The following is a 16,675-nucleotide window of genomic DNA, read 5'->3' as shown; positions in this document are numbered from 1 at the left end:
TTCAACAACAAGTAGAGTTCTAACCACTCTCTACAGAAGCTTAAAATAAACACTACGTGCTCGGACCCTAATTAAAACAGATACAAACTCGAACAGATACAAGGTCGAGGTGGCGCCGTCGCGAGGCAACCGACGGAGTGTTCTGATTGGTTCTCTAGCTGAGCACCGTCGGACCACCAGCTCAGAACGTGAAAAGTGCACGTAAACCCCCGGAAACTCAGCGGGACAGCTTTCTGAGCACAATGTGTTATTGATGTGGTGAAGAAGAAGTATTGATCCCAATCACACAGGTGCTGGTCATTAAATTAGAGAAGGTTACAAAAAAACCTCTGGAAACATGCCACACGAATGGGTTTTATTTGCCCAGTCAAATGAGCACCAGAGGTTAATTTACAGTGAGGTTAATTTTTACTCCTCGGGTTTTGTGTATAAACCTTAGCCTATAGACTTACTCAGGATGGTTATCCACTTTGTTTTACAGGAAAACAACAAGTCTGTCACATTCCTCAGAGAGAGTCTTCACTGGCTGGTGGAATGACAACAAACAAGTACAAGTGCGTTTAATGTAAATCTCCAAATCTCAGTGTGCTACTTCACAACATGCATCAGCATGTTCCTTATCAGCTGTGAATGTAGACCACACGGACCAGAATGAGGTGAGATTCAAACTGCAGACGTACAGAGAGCTTTCATTCCAGATTACAGTGACACAGCTCCAGGGTCCTGGAGGTTGTGGGTGACTGTCTGTGAGGAGTGTGGTGTGTTCTCCCTGTGTCTGAGTGGGTTTCCTCTGGGTGACTGTCTGTGAGGAGTTTGCTGTGTTCTCCCTGTGTAAGTGTGGGTTTCTTCCGGGTGACTGTCTGTGAGGAGTTTGCTGTGTTCTCCCTGTGTCTGTGTGGGTTTCCTCTGGGTGACTGTCTGTGAGGAGTGTGGTGTGTTCTCCCTGTGTAAGTGTGGGTTTCTTCCGGGTGACTGTCTGTGAGGAGTTTGCTGTGTTCTCCCTGTGTAAGTGTGGGTTTCCTCCGGGTGACTGTCTGTGAGGAGTTTGGTGTGTTCTCCCTGTGTCTGAGTGGGTTTCCTCTGGGTGACCGTCTGTGAGGAGTTTGCTGTGTTCTCCCTGTGTAAGTGCTCCGGTTTCCTCTCACGGTCCAAAAACACACTTCAGTAGGTGGATTGTCCACAGGTGTGACTGAATGTATCTCCCTGTGAAGGACCAGCGCCCCCTCCAGGGTGTGTTCAAGCCTTGCGCACAGTGATTCCGGGTAGGTTTCTGACCCACCGTGACCCTGAACTGGATAAGCGCTTACAGACAATGAATGAATGTCACTGAAGTGAGTGCTGACTGGATAGGCATGTTTTCTTCAGTGAGAATGGTTCTATGGTTACAGCCATTTCGATTAATCCTTGAGTTCTTAATAAGTAACATCCAGCACTGGGTTTTATGGGCAAAAACTGCAAAAAGATCAATCTGTTTAATAATTTTTCCTTAGACGCATAGAGACAGTTGCCAAATGAAGTCACTTCTACTCTCCTGTCTGCACATGCACTAACGGGACAGGTTTGCCAGCCCTACTTCATTCGCAGCCAAGATGTTTTTTAAACACCGCTGCCCTTCACTTTAAAACATGAGGCTTGATTCACTCACCCCTGACAGTATACCACAAGCCCTTTCAAAGCACTGTAAGGGTGTTTGTATTGTTAATCTGTGAGTCCTTGGGCAAGACTCCTAATGCTGACTTGATTAAAACATTAAGTTGCTTTGAATACCAGCATCTGCCAAATGTCATTAATGTGTGAACTTCTTTAAAGAAAAGTGCAGTACTGTAAGTGCATAATTACGGACCACTTTTTACTGAGATGCCTCTACCACTCCTGAGTTCGTCATACGTTTATATGAAGATGACGTGGTTTGCTCTGGACCACAGTTTGGCACTCCTGCCTTCAGGTTCACTTTTATATATAGCACTGCTTCAGTGACCCAGAGTTTTTATGAGTGTTAAGTTTCTCCAAAAATAGAATGTATAGGATTAATGTCTGAGCTCAGAGTGTTTAGTGTCGGTAGCAAATGAATGAGATCACAAACTTTCAGAGGTTTGAGAATTGTTATTATTTTTATTAAATTAGCAGTGTACTTCTTTGTTACTCATTGCTTTTACGACTTTCCGTAAAACCTGAGGAGGTTCAGTTAAATGAAATCATCGGTGGAGTCTGGAATGTTTAACACTGATTGTTTCTTATTGGTTCTCCCCGTGTCCGCGTGGGTTTCCTCCGGGTGCTCCGGTTTCCTCCCACAGTCCAAAAACACACGTTGCAGGTGGATTGGCGACTCAAAAGTGTCCGTAGGTGTGAGTGAATGTGTGTGTGTCTATGTTGCCCTGTGAAGGACTGGCGCCCCCTCCAGGGTGTATTCCTGCCTTGCGCCCGATGACCCCCCGCGACCCTAAATTGGATAAGCGGTTACAGATAATGGATGGATGGATGGATGTTTCTTATTGAGGGCGGCACGGTGGCAGCAGGTAGGTGTCTCAGTCACACAGCTCCAGGGACCTGTGGGTTCCAGTCCCGCTCCGGGTGACTTTCTGTGAGGAGTTTGGTGTGTTCTCCCTGTGTCTGCGTGGGTTTCCTCCGGGTGACTGTCTTTCAGGAGTGTGGTGTGTTCCCTGTGTGTGTGTGGGTTTCCTCCGGGTGACTGTCTGAGGAGTGTGGTGTGTTCTCCCTGTGTCCGCGTGTGTTTCCTCCGGGTGACTGTCTGTGAGGAGTGTGGTGTGTTCTCCCTGTGTCTGCATGGGTTTCCTCCAGGTGCTCTGGTTTCCTCCCACTGTCGAAAAACACACGTTGGTAGGTGGATTGGGGACTCAAAAGTGAGTGTGTGTTGCCCTGTGAAGGACTGGCGCCCCCTCCAGGGTGTGTTCCTGCCCACCGCAACCCTGAATTGGCTAAGCGGTTTCAGACAATGAATGAATGAATGTTTTTTTACTAGTCATTGTTACAGAGTGGGATCTGGCTGCCTGCTAAGCTCCCCCCAGCCAACACAAGATCGATTCTTTCTTTTGAGGCAATCGGCTCCAGCTGGGCCTCTCCTCCAGTGTGAATGTTAGGTATTTCTGGGTTGTTTTTATCTTCTTTTCCCAGCTTTTTTTCCATCATTTGGCAAGCTCTACCTGGCCCTCTCTCTCTGTTTTCTGAGGGATTGTTTTATTTGGCTCTCAGGATTTTGATTCTCTGCCCTCGAGTCCCAGTCACTCACCCTGTTTACCTTAGTCTCTCAACCCAAGTCTCTCCCCCTGGGTCAGCCGCCACGTTATGCTTTGTTAGCGACTGTGCTGTTTACTTTAGAGTAAGTGTCTGGAGGATGCTGAACAGGACACACTGACAGTACCCTTAAGGCTGGTTACCTAGATGTCCCACTGGAGGTCAGGTGACAAGCATTTAAACTGTTTTTAAATGCTACATTTGCATTTTACAAGTGCAAGCCACTCAGATGGAGCAACAAAGCCAAGTAATAATGAGCAAACACAAAGCTTTAAAGGCCAAAACACTTCCATTATTTATTAAGAAATGAAGGGTATTAAATGAAAGTTTCTCCCCCTTTTTAATGCATTAACAGCCTTCCTTCTGCCAAAGCTTCAAATGTGACATAGTTAATAAATAAAGAGTTGTTCTGTGCACGTGCACATTTTTTATGGGGGACTTGGAGCCTAACCCACAAACTCTGGACAAAGTCCAGTCAGATTCCATGGATATTTAAAGTCTGAAAACATGGGATAAATCACATAATTCTGATTTGTGCTGCATCTCACACAGAGCGCACACACTTTAGAACTGTCCTGCCCTGAGTGTGCCTCTAACCCCAGCGCTGGAAACCACATTTATGTAAATGTGTAATGACTAGCACTGTATCTGAAACTGTGCTCAACGGGAGAACACTGCTGTGGCGTTGTTTTACTGGTACATTCAATTTAGCCGTGAAGCATGAGTCCCTATCAGGATCAAGAATCCACCATGTAAACATGACTGTGGGCTTTTAAGGCTGATGTTGTGGAGGGGGCACTAGAGCAGTAGGACTTCACCTCTGTGAGTGTTGGGAGAATTACTTTTAAATGATTCTGTTACAGAAAACAAAATACATGTCATTTGTAGCAAATAATGAGTAATGTATTCAGAATACTTGAGTATTTCTTATTACACCCTGCTTACTTCAGAAGAAGAGTAGTGAGTAGCTGAACGTTTCCTGCACGATTATTGCAGCAGTTTGCATGTTTTTACACGGGCTTGCATCCTTCACCACATCCTGAAGTACACCCCTGAAGTGTGTTGTTACTCATGCATCACACACAGAAAAACATAAAACAAATGATTTCTCAAATAACTGCACAACTACCGTTTATTTCTCACAGTTACATTTTAAATGAACGTTTAACAGGCCACACTTCTAACGTAATAAGCATCTCCAATCCTTCCATATGACTTTTCTAACCTTGTTTTCTGCTTCATCAGTTTTTGTGAGTATAGACACTGATGCTTTGTGGGTGTGTCTCAAGCACAGATGCGTCCAGGATGCGGTGTAAAGGTGCAGTGTCCTCCGGCGTGAACATTACTGTGGTGAACTACAAAAGAGAACAATCTTGTTACATCGGATATAAAAAATAACTTACGCAAAAGAAAGAAATGAGTTCCTTGTGTATTTACCAGGGAGGGGTCTTTGATGGATGTCCTTGAACCTAAGAAATCACACACGTTAAATGTTGTCAACATAGATTCATGTCGTATCACACAGATCGTATCATAGCTGCTGTATGAAGCGGCTGAACAAATTCAAATTCAGTTGTATTTAATGGCACCAAATAAAAGTGACAAAGACATTGTCTCACTCACGTAAACTCAGCACAGAGAGGAGCACCACGATGGTGACGGTGCCCAGGAAACCGAAGCACATTATAATAGGCGCAGGGTTCCAAACATCGTCTGAATAATTGATAGTGTGAGTGGAGACAGCTGAAAAAAATGTGAATTGGAGAGAATATGAAAGACAAAAGAAGAAAATATTTACTTTTTTATCTCAAGAAGCTGTGTATTGAATGGGACTTTTTAAAATAAATGAATGGGACTGATTGTGTATTCATTATTATTTATATGATCAGCTTCAGTTGGTAAATTCTAAGAGATATGTTTAGAAACACACGTTTGTTAGGTTTAGTTTGCAGGCCTTGTAGAGCAGTGTGAGCAAAAGGGAAGCAAAGTGTGTGATAACTTTATCTGACCGCTGATAAGACAAGCCACACTGGTTGATCAAACCTGAGACAAGGACTTGACTAATCCAGGTGCTGGAAAGTGGAGAATGTTGGAAATGGTGTGAAATTGTGTTACTCCTTGTATTTTATTTATTTTTAAACGTTTTGTTCAATAAAATCACATTTGTGATCTTACTTCCATCTTCAGACTCGGACACTGCGCCTGTAGAACAATGGTTGAACGTTCAGATTAGTGACACTAATGAAACATTGTTATAACAAGATCAGTTTCTCACCTGAGCCATTAATCAACAAATTAATGGTGTGGCTGGATGATGAAGAACCTAAATATGAAGCTACACATCTGTAGAAGCCTTCATCATGGTCTGATACGCTCCTGAAGTTCAGATATGAGATGAACAGCTTCTCCTCTGTAGTCTGTGAGTGTGTAGTGGTTATTAGATCTGTTTCATTCACTGGTATCCTATTGTTCACTTCATCAAGTTTGAACCATTTCACAGCTGGTATCTCCTCACAGTAACGCACTGGACATGAGAAATTTAACGGGCTTTTTCTCAAACCTCTCACAGAAGTGTTCTTCCGAACATTGATTGTAGGAGCACAGAACCTATCAGCAGAACCTACAGGAAAGAGGAGAACCTGAAGTTAGGCAAGCAAACAATAACCTGGGACAATTAATTAATCAAATAATTAATTATCAGTACCCGCTAATCCAGTTCAGGGCCACGGTGACCTCTTTCATTCGTTTTGAAAGTCTAAGTTCCACTTCTGAAACTCAAGAAATGCTTGAAATATGTTCAACAGACACAGGGAGAACACACCAAAATCCTCACAGACAGTCCAATGTCCACCATTTAATGTGGCTGTTTTGGCACCTCGTGTAGAAGGAGGCAGTCAGACCACTACAAAATGACATACAGAAGTGCCTAATCAGAGTGAAACTGATGGCTTCTGATAGTGAGGCCGACAATGCACTTTTAACATATGTTTGGTTCTGTGTTCTGTTTTTGTGTCCTGGTTGTTTCCCGTCTTGTCTGCTTCCTGTTTGTTCCCTGGTCATGTAATACCCTTCCCTTGTGTTTGTAGTGCCATGTGTCTTAATTAGTTTCCAGGTGTTTCTCTGTTTGAGTAGACTTCATATAGTCCATGTCTGTGGGTGGATTTATGCTTTTTGTTTCTGTGTCTTCCATCCTCTGTGTTTAGCATCTATGCTCTGTGTTTTGCGTTTAAGCTCTGTGTTTACTGTTTGGCTCCCTAGCCTTTTATTGATTAATACCCTTGCTTTCTGCCTAGTGTTTCTTTGTTGTAAATGAAATCTCCTGCACGTACCTCCATCCCTGTTTCTCACTCCTTGACCACCTCTACACCAGCATTGTGACAGACCCACCAGCCACCAGCGAGAGATTTAGGAATGTCTGTGGGACTTATTGAACTGACTACTGTTGGGGATCAGTGTAGGGATTCCCTAGTGGAGAAGATTCTACAATTAAGTATCAGTTCCAGTGTTCAGAGAAAGACCAAAAAGAAAAAGGCCAAGAATCCCGCTCCTGCTTCGAGTCCAGCTCCTTCAAAACCAGCCGTGAGTTCTGGTCCCTCAGACGTTCCCTTAATGCAAGCATATGCCTGCTTCGGTTCCTGCGCCAGCAGCGACCCCATCCACCCCACTTCAGTGATGTCGGCAGTCTCAGCTACCCCTGATCCTGTGTCTGTGGCTCCCGCCATCTCTGTTCCAGTGTCGACAAACCCCCGTGCTGCACCTCATCAGGTTCCTGCTCCTGCAACGACACCTCATCCAAGGCCGTCTCCTTTGTGGGCCCTGTACCCATCTTCGGTGCGGCCCCCATGATCCTCTTGTTTATGGGTGCCTTCATTGTCTTTGTAATGCCTTATGGACCCCTTGTGTTGTCTGTGTTGCTTTAAATGGTCTTTGTCATGGTTTTGTGATTTGTTTCGTGTTCTTTTGTTTCATTGTTCTTTGCTTTGTGTTCTGTTTTGTTTCTGTTCTAGTGTCATGTGTTTTAATTAGATACCTGATGTTTGTTTGAGTTTTCTTCTTATTGTCCATGCTTTGTCTTTCTGTCTCTGGTTATGTTTATTGTCCTGTGTCCATGCTCTGTGTTTAGCGTTCATGCTCTGTGTTTAGTACCCTTGCTTTCTGCCTAGTGTTTAGCCTCTCTGTCCAGTCCCTTTATTATAAATTAAATCTCCTGCACTTACCTCCATCCCTGTTCCTCACTTCTTGACCACCCCTACACCTACATTGTGACTGAACGTATCAGACATTACACAGACAGTGACCCAAGGTGAGATTTGAATCCATAACTCCAGAACTAGTGGACAGCGACGTTATCAGTTCTGCCACTAAGCCACCGCTAATGAATTGATTGCTTACTTATATACACACACACAGGTGCTGGTCATAAAATTAAAATATTATGAAAAAGATGATTTATTTCAGTAATTCCATTCAAAAAGTGAACTTTGTATATTATACTCATTCATTACACACAGACTGATATATTTCAAGTGTTTTTTTTATAATTTGATGATTATAACTGACAACTAATGAAAACCCCAAATTCAGTTTCTCAGAAAATTTGAATATTACTTAAGAACAATACGAAAAAAAGGATTGGTAGATGGTAGATGGCTGCATTGACCTTGGACCTCAGAAAACACAGTGGACCAACACCAGTAGATGACATGGCACCCCAAACCATCACTGACTGTGGAAACTTTACACGAGACCACAAGCAACATGGATTCTGTACCTCACCTTGATTTCCAAATGAAATGCAAAATTTACTTTCATCAGAGAACAACTTTGGACCATACAGCAGCAGTCCAGTCCTTTTTGGAAACAAGATACTTCTGACACTGTCTCTTATTCAAGAGTGGCTTCACACAAAGAATGCGACAGCTGAAACCCATATCTTGCATATGTCTATGCGTAGTGGTGGTTCTTGAAGCACTGACTCCAGCTGCAGTCCAGTCTTTGTGAATATCCCACACATTTGTGAATGGGTTTTGTTTCACAATCCTCTCAGTTATTCTCTCTCAGGGTTCAGTTATCCCCATTGATTTTACACTTTTTTCTACCAGATCTTTTCCTTCCCTTCACCTCTCTATTAATGTGCTTGGACACAGCTCTATGAACAGCCAGCCTCTTTACAATGACCTTTTGTGTCTTGCCCTGCTTGTGAAAGGTGTCAGTGGTCTTCTTTTGGACAACAGCAGTCTTCTCCATGATTGTGGAGCCTACAAAACTAGACTGAGAGACAATTTAAAGGCCTTTGCAGGTGTTTTGAGTTAATTAGCTGATTAGAGTGTGGCACCAGGGGTCTTCGATATTGAACCATTTCACAATATTCTAATTTTGTGAGAAACTGAATTTGGGGTTTTCATTAGTTGTCAGTTATAATCATAAAAGAAATAAACACTCGAAATATATCAGTCTGTTTGCAATGAATGAGAATAATATACAAGTTTCACTTTTTGAATGGAATTACTGAAATCAACTTTTTCATGATATTCTAATTTTATGACCAGCACCTGTATGTGTGTGGGTGTACAATATAAAATATTATATTGTACAATATAAAATATTATATTGTACAATATAAAATATTACAATATAAACAGTACAATATAAAATATTACAATATAAACAGTACAATATAAAATATTAGCTGTACAAGTGAATCAGAATCAGAAATACTTTATTTACATTATTTATTTACAATTACATACCATTGTGAAATGTATAGTTTTAATAAAACTTGTTTGTAGTTTTATGGTAACTGCTGTCTAGTGTTAATGGCAATTGTAATTTTCTCTGTTGTCTGGAATAATATTGTATCAAAGTATGAGTTTTGGTTTAGACGATTTAGAGAGGCCCGGTTAGGACAGACGCGTTAGCTGTACACGTCTCCATGTTTAGTTTTCATCTTAGGAAGGACTTATGGCCTACTTCTTAAAGATCTGTGAGTCCTGCTTGGCTCTTAATATCTGATAAATACGCTTGCCCTACACCAGGAAGAGCTTTATAGAGCGGTTACTATACACACAGAAAAAAAAGTGCAGTAGAGGTACATTATTGATCAATAAAAGGTATAAACAGTGTAAATGTACCTTTTATAAAAGTTCAACAGTGGTTTTAAAGTGCAGTTTTCTTCCCGTCTCTATGGGTATATTAGGAGAGATGAATATTTGTAAGATTTAATTATATAACTGTGAAATAAATACGCCCTGCTAGATGTAAAGACCAGAACGAGTTTCTCCAGCTCTGCATTATTCCGAACATATTTCATATTATCGTTTGTGTTCTTAAGATAATACAATGATGAATTATTACCAGCTTTAACATGACTACTACAACTGAATCTGTTTCAAGCCGGTTCTTTAGGTTTGAGGCTTGAATCCAGTTACACAACCTGTCTGTGCCAAATAAAACGCCTGATAGCTTTTTCCACCTTAGAAAGATTTGTCACATTATGTTAACGATGTACTCAATGTGAGTTACGAGGACCAGAGTCAGTTAGAGATTTCTTCACCTGCAAGATTCATCTGCATCTGTTTTGATTTCTTGCATCCACAAAATACGAAAACCATCGTTAATATTTAAAACCATGTTGAAAACAAATAATTAATTTCTATTTCCGCTTGTAGTAGCACTGCTACTCCATCCATTGTTAGCGTTTTCCATTTCACCATGTATTGAAAGTAGGAAAAGTTACGTAATAAATGGAAGGGATACTTGAATAAAACCTTTGAGTATAACATACTTCATTCCAATTTTGTTTTTTGAATTAAAATGTGACCTCTATGGTGTTAGGTTTTAAATAATCACTCATCCTTCATGAGACACTGAGCAACAACCGCAGTGTTCAAAAGACTGCACAAGTGACCGTTTATTCACTTTCCATTCCCTGATTGCACAATAGCTAGGCAACCAACGTTTTATGTGTTGAAGAAACTATTAAATAAAAGTAAACAAATTAAAAACTAAATTTATATTATATCTTTATATATATAAGATATTAGACACATTGTTGATGCATGAAAAATCATCAAAATGTCTGAGAGAGAATTTCTGAAGGAAAAGATTTACATCGTAAAGATTTAAATAGAAAACGGCCAACTGAAGAGAGCGTGATCAAGTAAAATTTGCTACTGGTTTCTTCAAATATAAAATTGCTATTTCCTTCTATTTTAAGTAATGTGTTGAATACCAGTGTAGTAATGGAGGAAATGAGTGTACCTTGAGGCCACTTTGCGCAATAGAAGGCTCAGAGCATATGCACGTATTCTATGAAAGGAATGCAAACTACAGAAAACACGTCTCACCTTGTCCAAAAACAATGTGGGAGAGCCCAAGAGCCACCAACAGCCGAATCTCCAGAAATAATGCATTCATCGTAAATGAAGAGCAGTTCAATAAACACAAAAACAAACAGGTCCAAGTTCAGTGTGGAGCCTCTCTCACACACTCTCTTTCTCTCTCTCTCTCTCTCTCCCTCTCTCTCCCTCTCTTTCTCTGATAGTGTATAGCTTCACTGCGTAAAGGGGAGTAAATTCTCTATTAACACTTTAAAACCCTTCATTTTTATTAAACTCACAAGAGTGGACTTATCCTCCTCTGGTCAATCTACCTACATATTATTCACAAAAATAAAAGGACCACACATCACACAGATCTACTTTCTGCTCGTGTGTACTGACACAATCATAGTATATATAATGTAGGAAAGATGATGACGTTATTATTATCATTAACAGTAGTAGTAGTAATAGTTAGGAATCTATGAATACTTCAATGTGGGGTGGGCAGCTAGTCCAAGGCAAGTGGCGGTACCACTGAAGCGGACAGCAGGAGAGCTGAACAGTCATCCAATCAGCATCCAGCCAGACTGGTGGGCAGTCGTCCTCTCAGAATGAAGGTAGAGAGATGGAATTAGTTTGGATCTGTTTGGGTGAATGTAGAACAGAAAATGTGAACGTTTCCAGAGTGTGGCTAATGACTCCGGCAGATCTGACTATGACAGCTTTAACTAAAAGGAGGACCAGAAGGACACACAGACACGGGAGCATCCTGAAACAGTGGCATCCCTCCGCTCCACCGTCAACAAACCTGAGTGATCGCATGAAGCTGCAGACAACACCAGTGTCTATACCAGTACTATAATTCCCTCTGTCCCTGGACCCCCTGGATCTGCCGCCTTTATCTATGGGGGAGCATTAACTACCAAAAGATAAACTGAACAAGTGAGTTTTCAACCTAGATCTGAGACTTCAGCTGTGTCTGGGTCCCGAACATTTTCTAGAAGATAATTCCAGTGTTAGGAGTCTTTATATGAAAAGCTCTTCCCCCAGCTGAGGCCTTCTGAATTCTGGGAGCTATTAAAAAGCCAGTACTCTGTGACCTGAGTAAACGTGGAGGCTCATGAGAGGAAATAAGATCTTGCAAAAGAATTCAGGAGTGAGCCCATGTACAGCTTTATACGTCAATAACAGAATTTTGTAATCGATATGGGATTTAACATGCAGCCAATGAAGTGATGATAGACTAGTTTTAGTGAGGACCCTGTCTGCAGCATTTTGAACTAGTTGACATTTACTTAAATTACTGCTGGTGCATCCTGACAGTAGTGTGCTTCAATAGTTTGGCCTTGAAGTAATAAAGACATGTACTAATGTTTCTGCGTCCTGCAGGGATGTTGCAAAGTTGTAAAAAAGCTGTCCTGGAGACGCTGCCTATGTGCTGATCGAATGATAATTCTGGGTCAATTATGACACCAAGATTTTTTGCTGCTGAACCAGGTTTAACTGGAAAGTCAGTGAGGTTTAAATAAAATCATTTGATCATTTGTTTCTTGCCATTTTTGGCCCCAAAAGCAGAACCTCTGTTTTTTTGTTGAAGGAGAAAGTCACGAAACATCCAGACTTTCACATCTTTCACACAGTCCTCTATTTCCTTCAATCTGTGTTTGTCATCGGGCTTGGCTGATATGTACAATTGTGTATCGTCTGCGTAACAGTGAAAGTTAATGTCATGGTTTCTATAAATGTGCCAAACGGTACATTTATAATGTAAATACTAAGGGTCCTAAAATAGAGCCTTGCTGAATTTCAAATCATACTTTAGAATAATTGGAACATAAACCAAATCTTGATCAGAGGCAAGAAGAAGAACATTTGTTATCTTAACTAGAGCTGTGTTTTTCTAAGATCTTAGATATAAACGGTAGGTTTTAGGCCTTAGGGTAGCATTGCCATACATGGTCCAATCTAAGGGATTCATTCATTCATTCATTATCTGTAACCCTTATCCAATTCAGGGTCACAGTGGGTCCAGAGCCTACCTGGAATCATTGGGCGCAAGGTGGAAATACACCCTGGAGGGGGCGCCAGTCCTTCACAGGGAAACACAGATACACACACACATTCACACCTACGGTCACTTTTGAGTCGCCAATCCACCTACCAACGTGTGTTTTTGGACTGTGGGAGGAAACCGGAGCACCCGGAGGAAACCCACGCAGACACAGGGAGAACACACCACACTCCTCACAGACAGTCACCCGTAGGAAACCCACACAGACACAGGGAGAACACACCACACTCCTCACAGACAGTCACCCGGAGGAAACCCACACAGACACAGGGAGAACACACCACACTCCTCACAGACAGTCACCCGGAGGAAACCCACGCAGACACAAGGAGAATACACCACACTCCTCACAGACAGTCACCCGGAGGAAACCCACGCAGACACAGGGAGAACACACCACATTCCTCACAGACAGTCACCCGGAGGAAACCCACACAGACACAGGGAGAACACACCACACTCCTCACAGACAGTCACCCGGAGGAAACCCACGCAGACACAAGGAGAACACACCACACTCCTCACAGACAGTCACCCGGAGGAAACCCACGCAGACACAGGGAGAACACACCACATTCCTCACAGACAGTCACCCGGAGGAAACCCACGCAGAAACAGGGAGAACACACCACACTCCTCACAGACAGTCACCCGGAGGAAACCCACGCAGACACAGGGAGAACACACCACACTCCTCACAGACAGTCACCCGGAGGAAACCCACACAGACACAGCGAGAACACACCACACTCCTCACAGACAGTCACCCGGAGGAAACCCACGCAGACACAGGGAGAACACACCACACTCCTCACAGACAGTCACCCGGAGGAAACCCACGCAGACACAGGGAGAACACACCACACTCCTCACAGACAGTTGCCCGGAATGAACCCACGCAGACACAGGGAGAACATTAAAAAAGAAAATTAAAAGAGGGTTGATAATAACTGGTAGTACCTCTTTGATTAATTTTGAGGGAATTGCATCAAGTGTGCAAGTTTTACAATTTGCAGAGGTGATTATCTTCTCTAGTTCTGACTGCAGGAGTCGGAAAAGCAGCTTAAACCTTTAAATTATGTAAACTCATAGAAATAAATGGAAGTACATGTTGTTGTTTTTTTTTCTTTATGAAACCAAAAGTGGTTCCTCTATGGCATTGCAACTGATCCAGAATGTGGAAGGATGACTCCACTGCTGCATTCGCTCCACTGGCTTCCTGTAGATTCAGAGCTCTGATAGTGGCCTAGAGGGACATAAATGGCTTGATCAAGACCAAGAGCCCCTCAAGCGACAGAATGTTTTCCTCCATCCAAGCAAAACAAAACACTGAGATACTGCAATCAAGTTATGAAACAGAACTAAGTCCGTCGTTCCTTGCACATAAGGAAATGCCACAAAAAGCAGGAAAGGAGAGGTGGTGTCCTGGTAATGGAAAGTGCTCTTCATGTCTGCCATTGAACGTGTAACCTGCTATTGGTCTCCAGGAAAGTGTAATTTCTCAGAACGATCTGGAGCTGAGATACACTTGTCTGTTTTGCAAAAACATACAGTGGTGGCTGCCCCCTGTTCTCAGAGCCATTGGCCATTGATTGCATACACAAATGTCTGTGTATGTGACTTTCCACATACTGTACTTACCTATGTGCTACGCTTGTACTTACACGAGAGAGCAGACGATGGAAAGATGTGAGTAATTGCAGATCTGTCTCTGACACAGTTTTCTTCAAAACTTTGCGCCATTGTGATGCTGTTGATCGCCTGCACTGCCCCCTACCATTTACAGGTGTACTGCACCACAGTGTCTTTAGTTGATTTGGTTTCCTTAGACGTTGTTTAGTATCTATGTTAAGCTCTTGTCTGCTGTTTCTACTGCTCTTAGTCTTCGAGTGGTGTTACCTTCCCTTATCACATTTAATTCCCTGTGTTTGTGCATTTGCATTCAGGAAGATTAAAGATTATTCAGACGAGGATGTCATTCTGTAGCTGTGCACCGATTGGTTATAGCAAGAAGAGTGCTGGCTTTGTTTCTTCACTGTAAAAGATACACTAATGTGGTAGCTCTTGTTGGAAATTTGAAACTTATTAGATTAGCCCCTCTGTGTTGTTTGTCTGCATCAGGAAATTTAAGTTTACTAACAGCTTTCATTTCCAGGAAATTTCAGATTCCCAAGATCAATGACGTCTCCCTTTGTGCTACATTTGCTAAATCGACAGAGAAATTAGACCGGATGTAGGTCTACAACATCAATCACTAATGAGCCTATTACCCTTACCCTGATAGTGTTCAATGCCCTTACCCTAGACAGGGGTTCAATCTGGACAGAGTAAAATTACACACTCACTCAGTCAATCACTCACACACACACATACACCTGTGGACAAATTTACACATTCACCCAGTCACTCACACACACCTGTGTGTGACTGTCACAACATCTGTTGTATCACCATGGCGTCTCCTGATAATATTAATTGTCCTTTATTTAACACACCAATACCTATTAACATAATGAACATAATGAAATCCAGCTCATCAAAGCTTTAAATTGTGGTTGAAATAAGGAAACGCCAGCCAAGCTCTACTTCCCCTTCACCATTCCCAGATGAAATTGTTTAATCTGTTTCTGTGCTAAAGAAAAGGAACTGAAATACATAGAATGCCACTGCTGCTGATGATGATGACACCAGACGAGGTTAGGAAATTTTTATTGTTGTTCCGTTTTGCTAACCTTATCCGTTTAAAGTGAATTCTGATCGGGAAGGCATGCTGTTTATCTACATCTGTGAGGGAGTCGTAGTACTTGTTTTGTCTACACAAAAGCTGTTCTGAAAGATGAAGGGATACAAGTCTCACACAAATGCTGTATATTGATTTTATAAATGGCCAAGGTCCAGCAGTGAGTCTACAGTATCGTCCAGTGTAGTGTAATGTAATCAAGCATTTCTACTTAACAATATTAATATGTTTAAGAGATACCATAGACATGGTTATGTGAACATTACTGTCATTCCTTCTCACCACAGCATAGCTACTCTGATAAATATAGCACAGGAAGCAGCAGACATAAAAAAAATAATAATAAATACATAAATAAAAACAATCCAACACATCCTGCAGGACACCAAAATTCTGTGAATATCAGATATTAAAAATCAAACAGCAAACAATCTCTTTCTCTCAGATTCTACACTGTAAAAAATTGCTGTAAATTTACAGCAAATCTGCTACAGTATTTTATTGTACATCACAGTATTTACAGTAAATTATTGTATTACTCAGTTACAGTAATATGCTGTAAATTTGATATAGAGTAGTGCTCCTGTAAAACTACGTTAAATGGTTGGGAACTCTGCTGCCAGTATTTTACTGTAAATCACAGTATTTACAGTGAATTAATGTATTATTCAATTACAGTAATATGCTGTAAATTTGAAATACAGTAGTGTTCCTGTAAAAATACAGTAAATGGCTGGGAACTCTGCTGCCACTATTTTACTGTAAATCACAGTATTTACAGTAAATTATTGTATTATTCAATTACAGTAATATGCTGTAAATTTGAAATACAGTAGTGTTCCTGTAAAAATACAGTAAATGGCTGGGAACTCTGCTGCCAGTATTTTACTGTAAATCACAGTATTTACAGTAAATTATTGTATTATTCAATTACAGTAATATGCTGTAAATTTGAAATACAGTAGTGTTCCTGTAAAAATACAGTAAATGGCTGGGAACTCTGCTGCCAGTATTTTACTGTAAATCACAGTATTTACAGTAAATTATTGTATTATTCAATTACAGTAATATGCTGTAAATTTGAAATACAGTAGTGTTCCTGTAAAAATACAGTAAATGGCTGGGAACACTGCTGCTACTATTTTACTGTAAATCACAGTATTTACAGTAAATTATTGTATTATTCAATTACAGTAATATGCTGTAAATTTGAAATACAGTAGTGTTCCTGTAAAAATACGGTAAATGCCTGGGAACAATGCTGCCAGTATTTTACTGTAAAATTTACAA

At 41.3% G+C, this 16,675-nt stretch overlaps 1 protein-coding gene and 1 long non-coding RNA gene across 3 annotated transcripts in view; one reads left to right on the top strand and one right to left on the bottom strand.

The window, feature by feature from the left end:
- The first annotated feature begins 201 nt into the window (after positions 1 to 201).
- On the top strand, positions 202 to 7,189 carry LOC136664270 (uncharacterized). The gene is made up of 3 exons (XR_010795103.1): positions 202 to 290; positions 482 to 656; positions 6,546 to 7,189. It is a non-coding gene; the product is annotated as an uncharacterized lncRNA (long non-coding RNA).
- The window catches only part of LOC136664269 (uncharacterized), a 33,087-nt gene continuing 20,842 nt past the window's right edge, over positions 4,431 to 16,675 (bottom strand). Inside the window, exons 1-5 of one of the 2 annotated variants that reach the window (XM_066641398.1) lie at positions 10,599 to 10,713; positions 5,528 to 5,872; positions 4,876 to 4,995; positions 4,690 to 4,721; positions 4,431 to 4,607 (exon numbers count right to left, since the gene is read on the bottom strand). In XM_066641398.1, the coding sequence (XP_066497495.1) occupies positions 4,494 to 4,607; positions 4,690 to 4,721; positions 4,876 to 4,995; positions 5,528 to 5,872; positions 10,599 to 10,668 (681 nt within the window). In that variant the 5' untranslated portion in view covers positions 10,669 to 10,713 and the 3' untranslated portion in view covers positions 4,431 to 4,493. Of the gene's footprint in view, positions 4,608 to 4,689; positions 4,722 to 4,875; positions 4,996 to 5,527; positions 5,873 to 10,598; positions 10,714 to 16,675 lie in introns of those variants that run through there. The other variant, XR_010795102.1, reaches the window with a different exon arrangement.

Source organism: Hoplias malabaricus, chromosome 12 (genome assembly GCF_029633855.1).
Source record: "Hoplias malabaricus isolate fHopMal1 chromosome 12, fHopMal1.hap1, whole genome shotgun sequence".
Classification (NCBI taxonomy): domain Eukaryota; kingdom Metazoa; phylum Chordata; class Actinopteri; order Characiformes; family Erythrinidae; genus Hoplias; species Hoplias malabaricus.
This window is presented reverse-complemented; position numbering and strand designations above follow the sequence as displayed.